The sequence below is a fragment of the Herpailurus yagouaroundi genome, unplaced genomic scaffold, assembly GCF_014898765.1.
Source record: "Herpailurus yagouaroundi ecotype Mexico unplaced genomic scaffold, PumYag 142, whole genome shotgun sequence".
Taxonomy (NCBI): Eukaryota; Metazoa; Chordata; class Mammalia; order Carnivora; family Felidae; genus Herpailurus; species Herpailurus yagouaroundi.
Window position 1 is genome coordinate 59,014,156 of NW_024412397.1, and position 16,415 is coordinate 59,030,570.

Below are 16,415 nucleotides of genomic sequence, written 5' to 3' on the forward strand. Positions count from 1 at the left end.
TGTCCCTAGCTCCCCTGTACCCAACCCACTCATACATGCATCCCAACGTCCGGCTTGCACTCTGCGCTTAGCAGTCCACCCTGCACGGCAGCTGGCTCGGCTGCACAGAGCCCCGAGGTGGTTCCAGTGATTATGCACGCTCACACAAAGGGACTAAGTACCCTTTAAAAATGTGGGTCCTGCAGAAATCCATTTTCTGCATTCTCCTCCACTGCTCGAATACACACCTTCTATCCCTACACCATTTCTGTTATTTTAAATCATCGCACCAAAGTTAGCCAGGACAGTGTCAGAACAACTGGAGACCATGAAACGGGAACTGTCCTTACTGCTGTTGGGAGAATCCCATCCTTCCGGGCACCACCACCCCCTCCCGCCAGCCCGACAGGGACTCCGGACCACTCAGGCTTCCTGGAGATGCCTCTGCCAACTTTCACCATTTAGAACGCCTTCCCTAGTCCGTCCACCCATGGAAACTGAACTTCATCTTTCTGTTCTCATCTGTGATGTAGTCTCCCTTGTACAGGTTTGAATCTCTTCCTTTAGAATTAATATTCTTTCCTCTGACTTCCAATAGCAGTTTTTATTTGTTAATTTTCACAAACACTCACTTGTGCCAAGCATGTTCTCAGAGCTTTACAAACAAGAATCTAGTTAATCTTTTTTTTTTTTTTAATTTTTTTTTTCAACGTTTATTTATTTTTCGGACAGAGAGAGACAGAGCATGAACGGGGGAGGGGCAGAGAGAGAGGGAGACACAGAATCGGAAACAGGCTCCAGGCTCTGAGCCATCAGCCCAGAGCCCGACGCGGGGCTCGAACTCACGGACCGCGAGATCGTGACCTGGCTGAAGTCGGACGCTTAACCGACTGCGCCACCCAGGCGCCCCGAATCTAGTTAATCTTGATAAAACTTTATTATTATCCCCATTTTACAAAGGGAGAAACGGAGCCACGGAGAGGTTTGGTAACATGCCAACGGTCACACAGCCGAAAAAAAGAGGCCAAGCTTTGAACCCAAACAGTTGGCTCTGGGGAATGTATCCATGACTACTAAGCTTGCCTCTCACTCTGCTGTGAGTCAGAGTCAGATTTGTAATTTACATACCTGTCTCTTAACAAGCATTAGAACCATAGCTCATTCCTCTCTTTACCCCAGCGATGCCTGGTTTGGGTTCTGCTCATCATGGGCTTTTGAGACTGTCTGGATGATTGGCGGGACAGCCTAGATGCCACTGTCGTGAGCTCAGACACAGGCTTGGCTACATCGAAGGCACACTGTCGACCACCTAAATTTTTAAGTCCATCTTTTCATATCTCCAAGCTTCAGATTATGCATTCATAAAATAGAGATAATGCTATGGCCCCACAAAATTAGTGCAAGGTGGCATGCAATCAGATCATTCCAGAACTTAGAATGATGGTAACCTCCGTATGGTCTAGCCAGAGCTCATTTTGCAACTCGCACCAAGTCAACAGTTAGAAAACTTTATGAACTGAGAAGTCCCGTGTAGATCTAAATTGTTACCCTGGTACAAATGAAGACTCCCAATGAGAGACAAAAATATGGATTCTTTTTCTCAAAAAATATATCAGATTTCACTCTAAGAAATATCGCCTCGGGAGATACATAGATATAAATATAGATGCAGATGTAGATATAGATACGCACGTGATGTTATCATTGCTTAAAAGGTTTCTGAAACTCATCTTTCAGAATGATCTTTAGAGTATGTGACCCGCTCTTTCTGTTGTCCTTAGCAGTGGGGAATGTCCCTCCTATGGCGGGAGGACTTACATTCGGGGAATAGCTAAAAGTCAAAGCCAGATCTACTGAATAAGACGAGGACAAGCCGTCTGGATATATGTAGAGCTGATGCTTACTGGTCTAGCTGGACTCTAGATCTAGGACACTATTCATCCACATGAAGTAGAGAGAAAAGGGACAAGACAGATTCCTCAGGTGGTCCACAAGTGGACATTTAAAATGCCACAAGAGTCACATCAGCCCATGCGTTTCTTTGCAGTTGGTGAAAACAAACGTTACGGACATGGGTGTGGCCTTGTGCGTCATTATAGGCAGTGTATGCAACATTAATTAATCGGTGTGGTTGGCAAACCAGATAGAAAGCCAGAAGCTTTGCGGGTGGGGAGGGGAGTTCAACAGGAGCTTGAAGGCGTGAAAGGGGGATTTACTCAGGCTGTGAAGTGCTTTTCTCAAATTCAAACTTTCCCGACCTCCAGAAGTTCACGATCTAGTGCCAGTTTCCAAACGGTTTTCAAGGATGTTGCCCAAGGGAAGCCCCAGGGCCATAGGAAGCAGGTCTGGAACTAGGAACTAGGAACTAGACACCCTCTTATGAGCCAGGTACTTGTGCAAAGTATTGATATGTATTATCTCAGGTCATCTTCCCAACCTCCCTAAGAAATCAGTGCTATTGCCTTCTTTTCTGCGGGAGACAACTGGGGCTCCCAGCGCGTAAGTCACTGGCTACGACACCACAAGCTCACTGGCAAGAAAAATAAAGCTTGTCTGTATGTCTATATGACTCCATCACACGGAGACCTAAGCAATCTGTATTTTCAGGGTATTTAAGTGAATGAATGTTTTTATTGCTGCGAGAGCACTATATAAAATTGGGGGAGGGGTCATAATAAATCTGTTCTCTTGGGATCTTGGCTGCCAGCTGTTCTTGGCTAGGGCTCTTTTTGGTAACTGTGCTTGTAGCAGTGTTCTAGCTCTTGCTATCCAGATCTCTATCAGAGCTGTACTCAGCTGGCCCTGAACACAGGACTGTGGTCATTCTGTCTTTGGATGGCTCTTGTGGTGTTGTTGTGTTTTTTTTTTTTTTTTTTAAAAAGGCTGTTGAGGGGCGCCTGGGTGGCGCAGTCGGTTAAGCGTCCGACTTCAGCCAGGTCACGATCTCGCGGTCCGGGAGTTCGAGCCCCGCGTCAGGCTCTGGGCGGATGGCTCGGAGCCTGGAGCCTGTTTCCGATTCTGTGTCTCCCTCTCTCTCTGCCCCTCCCCCGTTCATGCTCTGTCTCTCTCTGTCCCCAAAATAAATAAACGTTGAAAAAAAAAAAATTAAAAAAAAAAAAAAAGGCTGTTGAAAACCTCTTGACAAATGAAAACTTTAAACAGTGACTTTTTCTTTTTCTTTTTCTTCTCTTCTACCCCTTTACAGATGTGTTTATTAGATCACACTATGGTGCCCCCGGTTTAAGAGCTCACATCCAATTCCGTAAGCCTTCTTACTCATGAGTTTCTTAGCAAAACGAGTCCTGAGACCCATGCACAGTGCACGTAAATAGACCTTCCCATTCTGCCCCAGGCTCCTTCCTGCCAGCTGCTAGGGTTGGTGATACAGAAGGCACCAGCAGAAACACAGCAGTTTGTGATCCTGGATAAAAATGAGCAATGGTTTCTGTTCTTCCCTCCAGCCCCCAGCACCCGCGCAGCATACCCTCTCTTGCTCCTGATGAGGCAAGGTAGCTAAAATTATTGCTTTCCACTTGGTATCGGTTCCTGAAGCCAGACCTGGCAGAAATTATAATCCACTTTGAGTTCCCTCCACGCACAGAGCCTTGAACCTGGGGCCAGCGCCTGGGTCTGCAGCCTCTCCCTCGCCCGCCGCCCATCTAGCTCACTTCCTGGAGCAAGTCCCTAGCCCTCCCTGTGCCTGCCTTTCTTCTGTGTCTTTATTTTCGGACAGGAGAAATGGAAGGAATGAAGAGGACAGGAGGAAGGCTGGCCCTGACCCGTGCTGGCTCTCTCTCTCTCTGGCCAGTCGCTTGCCCTCCCTGAGCCACTCTGTGCAGCCGCAGTCAGGAGAACGCAGTGATTTCCAGTGCTGAAATCCAAGCATGAAAGCCTTCTGTGCGGCAGCTGTAATGGTCTTGAAAATGAGTGTTTGGAAGCTGGCTCTCTCTGGGACTCCTCCCAGCTCTATTGGATAGGAATCTCCTCCCTGCAAATCACAGACACCATTTCCTAAATTCTGTTGAGAGTTCATCAAACCACCCTCGTGGAAGACTGGACTGCTCCCCAATCCTCCTGGTCCCCAGAATATTGTTTGCAGGGAAAGAACAGTAAAGGAAGCACTGGAATCTCTACTGGTTTTGTTTTCCCCTCAGAAACCAGGCACACATGTCAAAGCGTTTTCCTTCTTCCTTCTCTGGGGAACCCACTTCACCTCTCTAGACTTTTTGTGGACTTCTTGCCCTCTGAAGTCCCGTGATCACCTGTAGTCCAGATCACAAAATTATCACTTAGTAATGAAAAGGGGTGCCTGGGTGGCTCAGTCAGTTGAGTGTCCGACTCTTGATTTCGGCTCACGGTTCGTGAGTTCAAGCCCTACGTTGGGCTCTGTGCTGACCGTGCAGAGCCTGCTTGGGATCCTCTGTCTCTCCTCTCTCTCCGCCTCTCTCTCTCTCTCTCTCTCTTTCTCTCTCTCTCCAAAATAAATAAATAAACTTTAAAAGAAGAAGAAGAAGAAGAAAAGAAGAATATCCATTATTTGAATGAAACATCACTGGAACAGATGTTTTAACTACATTATATCCCTTAATACAGTGGTTGCCAAACTTCTCTGCACTTGGGAGTCGCCTGGGAAGCTACAAGGAACTAATGCCTCTGTCTCACCCCAGAAATAATGATTTAATTGGCACAGAGCACGGCCTGGGCTCTGGAATTTAATAACCACCCTCTAAAGTGATTCTAATGTGCAGACAAATTTGGCAATCCCTCCCTTAATCTTCGAATGACTGACATAGGAACTGAAATCATCCCCTCTTTACAGACGAAGAGCCAAAGGTGGAGCAAACTTGAGTCCTTAGCCAGCCCCATATCAGCCTTAATGAGAGCCAGACTCTGCAGTCAACTTGCCTGTTGTCCGAATCCGGCTACTCGGTGTGTGGTCCACAGGCCGGCAGCACCACCTGGGAGCTGGTCTGAAATGCAAATTCTGGGGCCCCACACTGAATCAGAAACTGGGGTGGCGCCCTGCTTGTTTTAACAAGCCCTCCAGGGCATTCCATTGCCTGCTGAAGTTTGAGAACCTGCTCAAGAGATGTCAGGATGCCCCGTCGGTAATGGTAATGCGCTGCCAGCCTAAGGAGCATAAAACCCCTAGGGGTCCTTTGACTTGATTGTATATGGGATCATCTGGGCTGCTGGTTGAAAATGATCAGCTTCGAAGATTTTTTTTCTTTATTTTAGGTAGTTAGAAATGCCGGAACTATTCTGCTTTCTGTCCTGTTTCATGTTTGTGAATTTTAAAGCCAACAAAGACACGCCCACATCATCTTGGAGGCAGAGATTTCCTCCTGCACCCCCGCAGCTCTCCCTGGTGATGGGCAGGCAGCAGCGCCCAGAGGCTGATGCCTGGTTGATAACCCGGTGGAACCAGCCCTGGGGCGCCCAGGTAATTAGACGAGCCTGATCAGAGCCTTGCTTTCCACGATGGAGACTGTTGCCTTCCATAATCGGAGTGCATGGGAGGCACAGCCTGTCCTAGAAGCTGGGCAGGTAGCGCCCGCTGCAAAAGGCAGCCAAGCCTGGCGAGAGATCAGAGGAAAGAAGCATCTGGCTCTGTGGTCCCTGGGCTCCAACAGGTGCCCCTCAAACCATTGGGCCTAACATCTCTGTATGCAGACCCTAGAGGCCAGGAGGTGACTCAGGCCCCAGATTTCCCCAGGCATGGAAAGGCTGCATCTAGAAAAGCATACCTTCCTCTTACCTTTTTTTTTTTTTTTTGGTAGCAAAATAATAACTTGACACCAGTCCAAGCAGTGAAAAAGACACTAAAAGGAACCCAATTTAGAAAGGTTTTTAGTAAGCTAAAAACAGATGTGGCAAGCCATTTCAGGATATTGCGGGAGATGAGATGGAGAGGGCGGGATTCGAAATGGCTTCTGGGCCCGCCCAGCCAGGTGGCTCCGCACAGGACGAAGCTCTGCCCGTAATGCCTTCTGGAAGGAAGCAACCCCAAGGCTTCCTTTCTGCTAGTCACGGGTGGTGTGATGCATGTGGCGCGGAGTTAGCGTGGGGAGCACTCAGAGCTGCCGGGGTCTCTCACGGGTCACCTGGAAGGCAGTGGCACTTGTCCCTGGGGGGGCGCCGCTGTAGCCAGAGCCCCAGGGCCACCTCCTGGCCCCCAGGACCGCTTCCTGCCGCAGACGCGTGGGGCGCCCCGGCTGCATCTGAGCGGTGGGGGCTGGGGGAGAGGGGGATGGGAGGCACAGGGGATGTGGAGGGGAGAGCAGGCAGAGCCCGCCACAGAGGGCGCATAGGGGTGACATTCCCTGTGGAACCCCAGCTCGCCCTAGGGAATCGGAAGAACGGTCCCAAAAAGAAATGCTAAGCCTTCAGTACATTGCAGGGGCTTTTGGTGTCCCCGCCTCCAAGGTGTTGAAGCCCCTGGCACCCGTATCTGTTGAAAATCTTTAGATGGGGAGGATAAGGGACTAAAATGCAAGATGACCTTGCGATATGTCCTACATCGATTGCATTCAAACAAGGCGTCTTTATTAGATAAGATACACCCAGTACACATAGGATGCAAGTGTGAGTGTTTTTATTCTCTTGTAATTTTCAGAGAAATACGTAGGTATTTTTTTTTAATTATACGTTCATAACATCGAAAACTTTAATTTTAGAAGTGCACATACATACTCCATTTGTAGCTATCCACTGCGTTCGGCTTGCGTAACTGGAATCACAAAAGGGTAAAGCAAGTCTCCCAATATAGAAGGGACCCCCCCCCGCTCCGTACATACCTTATAAGTGTCTTTGTTCATTAGCACTGTGAAGCACTGTGAAGTAATTGTGTGTTCAGTATGCGAAATTAGGGTTGCCGTCAAATTAGACATCACCGCAAATATGCATGGTCTGCCCAGATTCACTTTACGTGTAGGAGAGGAACTGGAGAAATTATCCCTGTTATTCTGGAGTATTTTAAATGCAGCAAAGGCATCATAATGTAAATCTTTGGCATATTATATATAAGCCATAATACTTATATCTATAGTTTATAAAGTCACAGATAATGTTGCCAGGAGGAAAAAAAAAAAGACTCCCAAAGAAGACTAAAAATTTAATGAGGACAGGGACTGTCTTTGCCTTAACACTCCACTGTGTCCCCAGCCCCGAACATGTCTGGCTTACATCTTGCCAAGTAAAGCTAATAAAGCTTACGTAGAACTGAACTGAATCAGCTGCCAGAAAGTTTCCTGAGGAAGCAGCTAAGATAATGACCACTCCTGTCCCGCACTTGCAACATGAGTATACCAAGGTGCTTGGCATTCTGGAAAAGGCCATCTCAGCCCACACTTCTGTTTGTAAACTCTCCCAATCTGGGATTTTCCTTCCTACGCTGATCCTATGATTTGCTCCATGAGATCAATTCTACATGGATCTAGTTTAGCACGTAGGGGATACAATGGCAGATTTTGCAGGACTTGCAAAAATAAGCAATTGAACACCCTTTGCATGCTTTATCAGAGGATCAAGAAGAGAGAGAGGTCCGGGAGCTCACATCTTTAGAGGAAACACTTTGAAGGGGTGTGGCATTTGAGATGTACTCTGAAGAATGGATAGAATCTTCAGCTGGGAGGGTACGAATGGGAGGATCGTCCAAGCAGAAGGAATGGGATGAGTAGCTGGGATCTGGGAAAACCATTTGTCTTTAGACATCAAACATACGGTGGTAAAAAGGACAGTAGTAAAAGATATAGCAGAAAATGTTCATTGTGGCCAAATAAATAAAAGGTCCTTCCATACCGGGCTAAGTTTCATTTCTGTTTAATTTCACGGGCAGTCATTGGAAATAGAAGCTTCTTGAGCAGAGCGAGTGAATGCCACTGGGATTACACTTTGGAAAGGTTCTTCTGGGTTGGTATGGGGAGAGTGTCCACGTAGGAAGTACCAGAGCCTGAACTAAGATTGTGACAGAGGGAACAAAAAGTCAGAAAACATATTGGAGAGAGAATTCAAAAATCCTCTTAGACTTGGCCATTGGTTTTGGAGAAGGAATAGGCAGGTTTTGTGCCTGGGTAACTACAGAAATCATAGTGTCGTTGACCTGGGGAGTCAGTGGAGGACAGCTGATGGGGGACCAGGGATCCTCTTTTGGACACATTGCCTTTGTGGCGGTGCTGGCAGGACCTCCATGGGAAATGCCCACAAGACAAGTTTGAAATTGAATTCAGTACTTGGAGAAACAGGGCCAGAGGTACAGAAGTCATCCACGAAGGAACAGCGACAGGAATGCATAAAAGCTGTCGGGAATTCAGGACACAATTGCAAAAGGCTAAGGACAGAGCCCCAGGGACAGCCCCCTGGGCCTGGCCCAGCCTCCTGCTCTTCTTCCAGGCTTCCATGAGCTCTGGGAGAGCTACAGGATGAAAAATCAATTGCTAGAAGGGGCCAAGTCCAACAAATTTCTTCCACCTGAAATATCTTTAGATTACAGGCTTCTGGTAATATGGAAAGACGGCTCATATTTTACCAAGTTTTGGATATAGAATTTACTTAGATTAAAATGAATGTGTAATTTTAACTTGGGAAAACCACATAGTGACTTTCTTCTTCAGGAAAAAGAAAAATCTCTAATCTTTACAGTCGGCTCTTTCCTGCGCACGCCTCCTCAAAAATGTTCAGGCAACTTCTGACCTAGAAGGAATTTTAAATTCAGAGGAGCTAAAAAATGCTGTAAACTACCTTTTACCGTTTATTTTTCCTGGCGCTTCCCTGAATAGAGATAAACAGGAAATGAATGGTCACGGTACCTGGGATATTTGCAGTATAAATATAACTTGTTAACTTTAGATGATCTTCCTAGGCTTTACTACTCTTAGAACTCAAACTTCGTTTTCTTCTGGGGTAAGAAAAGAAGCACAGGTGATCTAAAAAAAATAAACCTTGTTCTTAGGTGGACAACTTAACTTTTGTTTTCCTGTGCAAATTTTATCCCGTACGTCATACTGTGGCCCATCATTTGGGGAACTCCAAAAAAGAAAACAGAACAGGAAAAAAAAAAAAAAAAGGAAGACAACCCTAAAGCCTTCATTTCCTTTGTGTTTTCTAAAGGTCAAATGCTGCAAATACTGGCCAGATGACACAGAGATATATAAAGACATTAAAGTGACCCTAATAGAAACAGAACTACTGGCAGAATATGTGATAAGAACGTTTGCTGTTGAAAAGGTAAGTTTTCACACTACTTTGAAAAGCTATGGTCAGATGTTAGTGGTGCTAGCCTCATTAACTTCTCTAGGATAATTTATACCTGGTCACACCTGAATGCAGGTAGGCTCTATCTAGTGATTTCTCAAGATTGCATCTTGCCTTTGGATTCTATAATAGCTCAGTTCCATCTTTGAAGCGAATCATGCCCATTTCATAAGAATCTATGTTTTGCTACCAAATCAAAAGATAACGCCGATCTGTCTATCTCCCTCTTCCATTTAACCTGGTTGATATTGTTCGGCCCATCGCTCTTTCTTTGTTCACAGTTTGATAAATGTCCCTCATGTCGTACGTCCATATGGGTTTCCCAGTAGTGAGTTAGTATCAGTGCTGAGACACAGGTCCTAACCCCTCCTGGAACCACCCCCCCTGCTGCCCGCCCCCCTGCTTCCTTGAGGCTTTTCAAGCCTACAGTTCCGTGTGGACTGTTGGATCTTCCAAGCGGAAGTGACCTACCTGGAAACATAAGTAGACGTGGGACGTGTTGCATGAACCAGCCCCTTCATTCATCCTCACTGTCATACTGGTTTTAGCCTTTGTACTTGCTGGTGTTGGGTCGTGAATGCTGTGCTATGGCTCTACTCTGCCTCATCCCATGTGCATGGATGGGGCCTCTTCTCTGGGAAGCACTGTAGGGCATAACAGGGAATTTCCTTATTCCCCCTCTTTCTGCTGACATAGGGAGGGGCCGGAAGTGAAGCAAACTGCAGTCCATCCACAGAAGTGGCACAGGTAGGCTGTGGGGAGAGTGGAGGTGATGTGGCTGAGAAACATTCTGCCTTCCAGTCCTCATCTTGCCTTTGGTGAAGGGGACACACAGTTTTGTCTCGGAGGTCCGCAGACTTCTCCATCAAGAGCTGGTTGTCCCTAACCGAGCCCTGCGCCGGAAGTAACAGTTTTGTCATGGATTTATTCAGTGAAAGTTTGTTCTGATTTAATAACAGCAGGTGGCCTGGGAGGACCTGGGCTAAAAGTACACCGCTGGGCAGTTGGCCCTTGGCCTTCCTCCTTACTCTAATTTTCGTCGCATCTAAGTGCACTTTTTAGATTAACGAGACCCTTTTTGGAAAATCAAGGAAATTGCCACATCTGCTTTTCGGCTAATTTACCCTGATGTTTTGAACTACCCATCCCGGTTTTCAAATCCGTATTTGTCATAGAATCACAAGGCTGAAAAGACTTTAGTTTATTTTAATCTGTTTCTCATACTATTTAGCATTTTCTTTTCCTTAGCCTGTCTTTTTTAATAAGCAGGCAGGAGGCTTGGAGACTTCAAAGAATGTGGAGTTCTGGTTGACTCAGTTCTTCAAGTTCTGAACCTCACGCTTTGATGTCGGGGTTTTTTTTTTTTTCCTTCTTAGGCAGGATCGGAAAAAAAAACATGGAGGATTTTTGTATGGCTCTTGGCAAGAGCACTCATGAATAACTGCATTAAAACAGATAGTGATAAAAGACCCTCGATATTTTTTTCTTTAAAAAAAAAATCATCCAAAGCCATCACTTAAACATGGAGCTCTTTGAACAATAGTGGGCTCTCTAATAAGCTGAAAATGCATCTCTGTTGCTAAAGGAAGGGTTTGTTTGTTTCTTTGCTCTTTTTTTAACCTCTTATTGTACTCCCCTACATTCCCAGCTGCACAGAAATGTTTCTGAAATACCCAGTTATTTTCGTCATCAGACAACCAGCAGAGAATCAGTGGAAGGAAGGGAAGGATGAGGAGCTTATTAAGGATTTGGGAGAAATCAAAATGACATGTTAGTGATTTTCTAACTGGGCAATTGAAATCGTTAAGGAAAACAAATCATTAGTACTTCTGTGGATCATTTCTTGTAGATTTTAAACTTTCTCATTAGAAGAGAAAGAAGAAGAAGAAGGGGAAAAAAAAAAACAACAGTCAAGCATGTACTTTGAGAGGCCTGCAGTTCTGATTCTATTTTGAGAGTATTTTGCATCAAGGGACCCAAGGTGAAAAATGGATCTGGGCTCTACTCTGCAAAACTAGCAGACAATTGCAATTTGAAACTGAAGAGTTCTCGTTATGCATGGGATTGTCATCTTTCCTCTCTCCTGCAGCTGATGACTCAAAGCTAAATAGATTTTAAATAACAAAGTTGCCACTCTGTCAGGAGGAAGACAGCTCAAAAGTCTCGTGGATCTAGGCTGCTGGGTGAATCTATGCCCTGCCCTGACCATCCTGGCAGAAAGGAGGTTGACAATGGCCACCAAAGTCTCTCTACCCGGGAGATGCCTGGAACTCAGAGAAGGCAGTAAGGAATACTGCCCTGCTGTTTGACCTGCTACACGCAGAACATGTAGTTGGTGATTCATTCATTCCACAAATATTTCTTAAGCACCCCCTTTGGGCTAGGCACTATTACGTCTTGGGTTCTTCCTTCCTATTGTATTTACGTGGAAAAGGAAGTAAATATCATTTATATTTTACGTAACATTAATCCTTGTTATAACGAAAAGTAAACAAAAAATATAACTGATACAAAGTTGGGATATTGGCTGCCATCAGTGATCACCTTTGGTAATTTATCCCCCCAAAATATATTACAAAGCAGCAAATGGAGAAATTGCCACGTCGATCAACAAGAATGAGAGCTGGCTCAGAAGCAATCACCTTTGCTAATCTTGTCAATAGTAAACATATTAGAGGGTAGCGGTTTATTTAAGGAAAATGTTTTCTGTATCCAAGAAACTAGCATTTGCCTGGCTCAGAAAATGAGTCATAGATCAGTTGGGGGGCCCATCTCCTGCTGGCTGGGGTTCCAGACTTGGAGGATGCTGGAGCTGAAATTTAGCAAAGTTAGGAAGAGAAGATCTCAAAAACTAAAAATAAACCATGTATGGGAGAAATAAAGGCCCTCTTGTCCTCTTTGGAATAAATACATGTATATTATAGGCTTTCCCATTTCATGGGACCACCCCTGCCCCAGTCGTCACATGTAAAGCCCAAGGGGCCTTTCTAAGGGGTTTGGTGGGTGATACAGGCTCAACCATTTGTCTTCTGGTAGAGATCTGGGGACTGGTGCAGATTACATGGTTTCAGTAATAAGAGATGTAGGCTCCCAACCACCGAGTGATACTACTCTGGAGCCACAGGGCATATTTAGATTTTTTTTTTTTTAACATTTATTCATTTTTGAGAGACAGAGACAGAACATGAGCGGGGAAGGGGCAGAGAGAGGGAGACACAGAATCTGCAGCAGGATCCAGGCTCTGACAGCACAGAGCCCGACGCAAGGCTCGAACTCACGAACTGCGAGATCACGACCTGAGCCGAAGTCAGACGCTCAACCAACTGAGCCACCCAGGCGCTCCAAGTCACAGGGCATATTCAGTAGATGACATTGTTGATTTTCATTTCTGAATCCCTGATGGTTTAATTAATTCCTTAATGCTTAAACTCCATTAAAGAATAGCATAATTTTCAAAGAGAAGGAAAGCTTCAGCATTTGTGGGTTATTAAACTGAGACATGGGAACACCTTGACAGCATACAAGTCTTCTTTTAAAACCTGTAATTGCTTGCCTCTTCTAGTCTTTCCGAACACATTAGAAATTCTGAATTTCTTCTCTGCTTGCTAAGTATGTGTGAACAGTGACCAATGGTGAGTGTGACAAGGTTAGTGGGTATTTAACGTTAAGATACAAGAAAACGAAACTCAGGGCCCAACACAGAGATGGTATTCAGTAAGTGGTCATCAACTAAGAGACGAGGTCATCAAGAGACCTCGTCTCTTATTTGATCCCGGATTTACAATCCAGCCTTGATTCTGGAAGCAATTTTTGTTTTCAGAACAGATTTTTGTTGGGGCGCCTGGGTGGCTCCGTAGGTTGAGCGTCCGACTTCTGCTCAGGTCATGATCTCACGGCTCGTGAGTTCGAGCCCCGCGTCGGGTTCTGTCCTGACAGCTCAGAGCCTGGAGCCTGCTTCTGATTCTGTGTCTCCCTCTCTCTCTGCCCCTAACCCACTCGCATTCTGTCTCTGTCTCTCTCAAAAATAAATAAACATTAAAAAAAAAAAAAAACAGAAAAAACAGATTTTTGTTTTACAACAGAACCTTAATACGTAGGTTCATAGTTAGAAAAAAATTGATGCATCTAAATCAACTTTATTATTTTCAAAACAAGAGTAAATTAAAAAAAAAAAGACAGAGTCTTTTTCTTTCTGTCTCCCTTCAGTTCACTTGGAGTCAACCCACCTTTTTCAGTTTACTGATCTAACATAGAATTGCAGCCAAAATGCCTTTTGATTTCCAGACACCCTCCCTTTTTCCCACAAGCCAACTGTCATGGCCACTCGAAGGCAGGAGGCGCTGTCTTCACATCTCTGTGACCCCAGCATCTTGAGTCATGCCTGAAGCATTTCATTCACTCAGATTATTGGTGATTGGATGTGTGGATTAAATGTTTGCCCCAGTCAGAAACCTCACAAACTTGAGGTGCAAATGGAAATGAGTTCTCTGGCCTATCCAGTTGGAAAGTGGTCGTCGCTCATTCTTCCAGTGACGTTCTCTGTGCACCCACAGTGGCGGGCACCCGGTACAAAGACATAACAGCACACGGAAGAGCTAAACAAACCTCCTGCATTCAGGAGCTGGTCTTGAGCGCACAAGTACCTTTGGTGTCCTTCAGGTCCCTGCTCTGTGCCTCTCTATCCCTGTGGACTTGCACTTCACACCGTAGTGACACAAACTGTGAACAGAGCCTACTTTGTAGAAAGGAATTTCAAGGAACCAGAGATGCATCCATCTGCTGTGGTTGCACCTGTAAATTAGCGCCTTCCCCAAACATCACCTCCCTTTCGCCCCCACGAGCATCCCCCTGCCTACAATAAGGCTTTCCAGGTGTGTGTTACAGCTAAGAATGACCTGCTTCCCCACAAGGCACAGCTTCCTGGCCCTAGGCCCACTGACTGTTTAAGGGTACCGGATGCTCCCAGTCGCTCACCATTTGTTTTCCTTTGTTCTCTTCCTTGCTGTGCTGACCGACTGACGGCAGAGAGGTGTTCATGAAATCCGAGAGATCAGACAGTTTCACTTCACTGGCTGGCCAGATCACGGGGTCCCCTATCATGCCACAGGGCTTCTGGGGTTCGTCCGGCAGGTCAAATCCAAGAGCCCGCCCAACGCAGGCCCGTTGGTGGTGCACTGCAGGTAAGCCGAGCGCCCGGAGCCTCTCCGGGGGAGTGCAGTGGGAAGCCCGTGGGGTCCCCTTTGGGGTGATGACAACGTTTTTGGAACTCGATAGAGGTGGTGGTCGGAACTACACTTGATCTTAGCCAAAAGGCCGAGAAGCGATGGTCGGAACTGAATAGAGGTGATACATGGTGAGGGTGCTAAATGCCACGGATCTGTACTCCTTCCCGTGGTTCATTTCATGTTATGTGACTTCCACCATAGTAAAGATGTAAAAGAAGGAGAAGCACAGGGATCCCTTTTCCTCAGCTGACAGAGCCCTCTTTTCACTCAGTGCCGGTGCGGGGAGGACCGGCTGCTTCATCGTCATCGATATCATGTTGGACATGGCGGAAAGGGAAGGCGTGGTGGACATCTATAACTGCGTCCGGGAGCTGCGGTCACGGAGAGTGAACATGGTACAGACAGAGGTACGGCTGCGCCCCGCCCATCCTCGGGGTCTGGTCCCCCGTGCCTCCTGCACCCCACCTCCCAGAGCCGAGGGGGGAAGAGACTCCGGCAATTCTGTCTCCAAAAGTCCCCGTAAGAAAAAGTCATACACCTGGCGCTCTCTTTCCTCCCTCCCTTCCTTCTTTTTCTTCTCCTTTCATAAACAAAAAAGGCCAGGGCTTCTCCCGGGGAACAGAATCTGCAGCCAGAAGCCTAAATTAGCCCCCACTTCTGTATCAAGGGCCCCAGTAGAGTCTCTACATTAAGCTTCAGGGATTCAGTACTATTTCTTTTTATTATGTCTTTTAAACTAGCTGGTAACCAGAGCAAGACCACTCCTGAGAATAGCCAGGCATTTGCCAAATGGCTTAAGGGTAATCTCTGTACATTTCATTCCTCTCCTACTGTCCCTAAAAATTCTGCCCAGTGGCTTGGCATTATGGGAGTTTGCGTGTTTTGTAGAAATACTCTATACTGACTGGGACTTCAATAAATTAGAATTCAAGGTGTGTCAGGAATTTAAGTGTTTGAGAGAAAGAATTCATAGTCTTAGTTGATATTTGCTTGTTTTAAGTAGGCATTACACCCACAGTAGACCAGCAGAATGAAGAATAAATAAGATTCCCTTCCATTTAGATATTGCATTAAAGTTTACAAAAGCCACCCGTTTAAAGTTTACAAAAACCTAATTCCTTTTTCAAATAGCCTAAATAAAAATAGCAAAAACTCTAAATGCTTTCATGGTCTTTTTTTTCTTTAGTAGAGGGATTCCTAGCTTTAGAGATAATAATGTATTTTTTAATGGATTTTACAACTGATTAAATGTTGCCACATCCCCTGTCTCTCTTGATCCGTTTCTGAGGTGTTGTTTTTGAGAATTAAGAGTCCTAGTTATTGGGGCGCCTAGGTGGCTCAGTCAGTTGAATGTCAGACTTCAGCTCAGGTCATGATCTCATGGTTCATGGGTTCGAGCCCCACATTGGGCTCTGTACTGACAGCTCAGAGTCTGGAGCCTGCTTCAGATTCTGTGTCTCCCTCTCTCTTTGCCCCTTCCCAGCTTCTGTGCTTTCTCTCTCTCTCTCTCTCTCTCTCTCTCTCTCCCCTCTCTCTCTCTCAGAAATAAACATAAAAAAGAGTCCTAGTTCTTGATAGAAATTAAAGTAAAAAATAAACTCTTTTCACATCTCACGTAATTAAAGATGAATAATAAATATTGTAAAACTTTGCTGATTTATTATAGGGAAAGTCAGTGCCCATTCAGAATTAGAGTTTGTAAGCTGTGGACTTGTACATACATCAAAAACTCTTCTCGGGACACACAAAGACTTTTGTCATTATCACATTAATGTTTCAAAACAAGTAGTTTTAAGTGCTCAGAACTATTTATTTTTCAATAGTGCTACCAAGTCGTCCTGGACCTTCTTTGCACTGTTGATTTGGTTAGCAAATTCCTCCTTTCATTATATACAGGTAAGAATCTGCTCATTTGCTCACCTGAAATACTGAGTTCTAAACTCGTGGAATCAGAATTAC

The 16,415-nt window shown here is 45.5% G+C and overlaps 1 protein-coding gene across 9 annotated transcripts in view; it reads left to right on the top strand.

The window, feature by feature from the left end:
- The window catches only part of PTPRM (protein tyrosine phosphatase receptor type M), an 806,292-nt gene that overhangs the window by 765,664 nt on the left and 24,213 nt on the right, over positions 1–16,415 (top strand). For 5 of the 9 annotated variants that reach the window (XM_040479372.1, XM_040479373.1, XM_040479374.1 and 2 more), the window contains 4 exons: positions 9,088–9,204; positions 9,928–9,978; positions 14,257–14,411; positions 14,728–14,863. In XM_040479372.1, coding sequence (XP_040335306.1) covers positions 9,088–9,204; positions 9,928–9,978; positions 14,257–14,411; positions 14,728–14,863 — 459 coding nt within the window. The remainder of the gene's footprint in view (positions 1–9,087; positions 9,205–9,927; positions 9,979–14,256; positions 14,412–14,727; positions 14,864–16,415) is intronic. The other 4 variants (XM_040479375.1, XM_040479377.1, XM_040479378.1 and 1 more) reach the window with 1 other exon arrangement.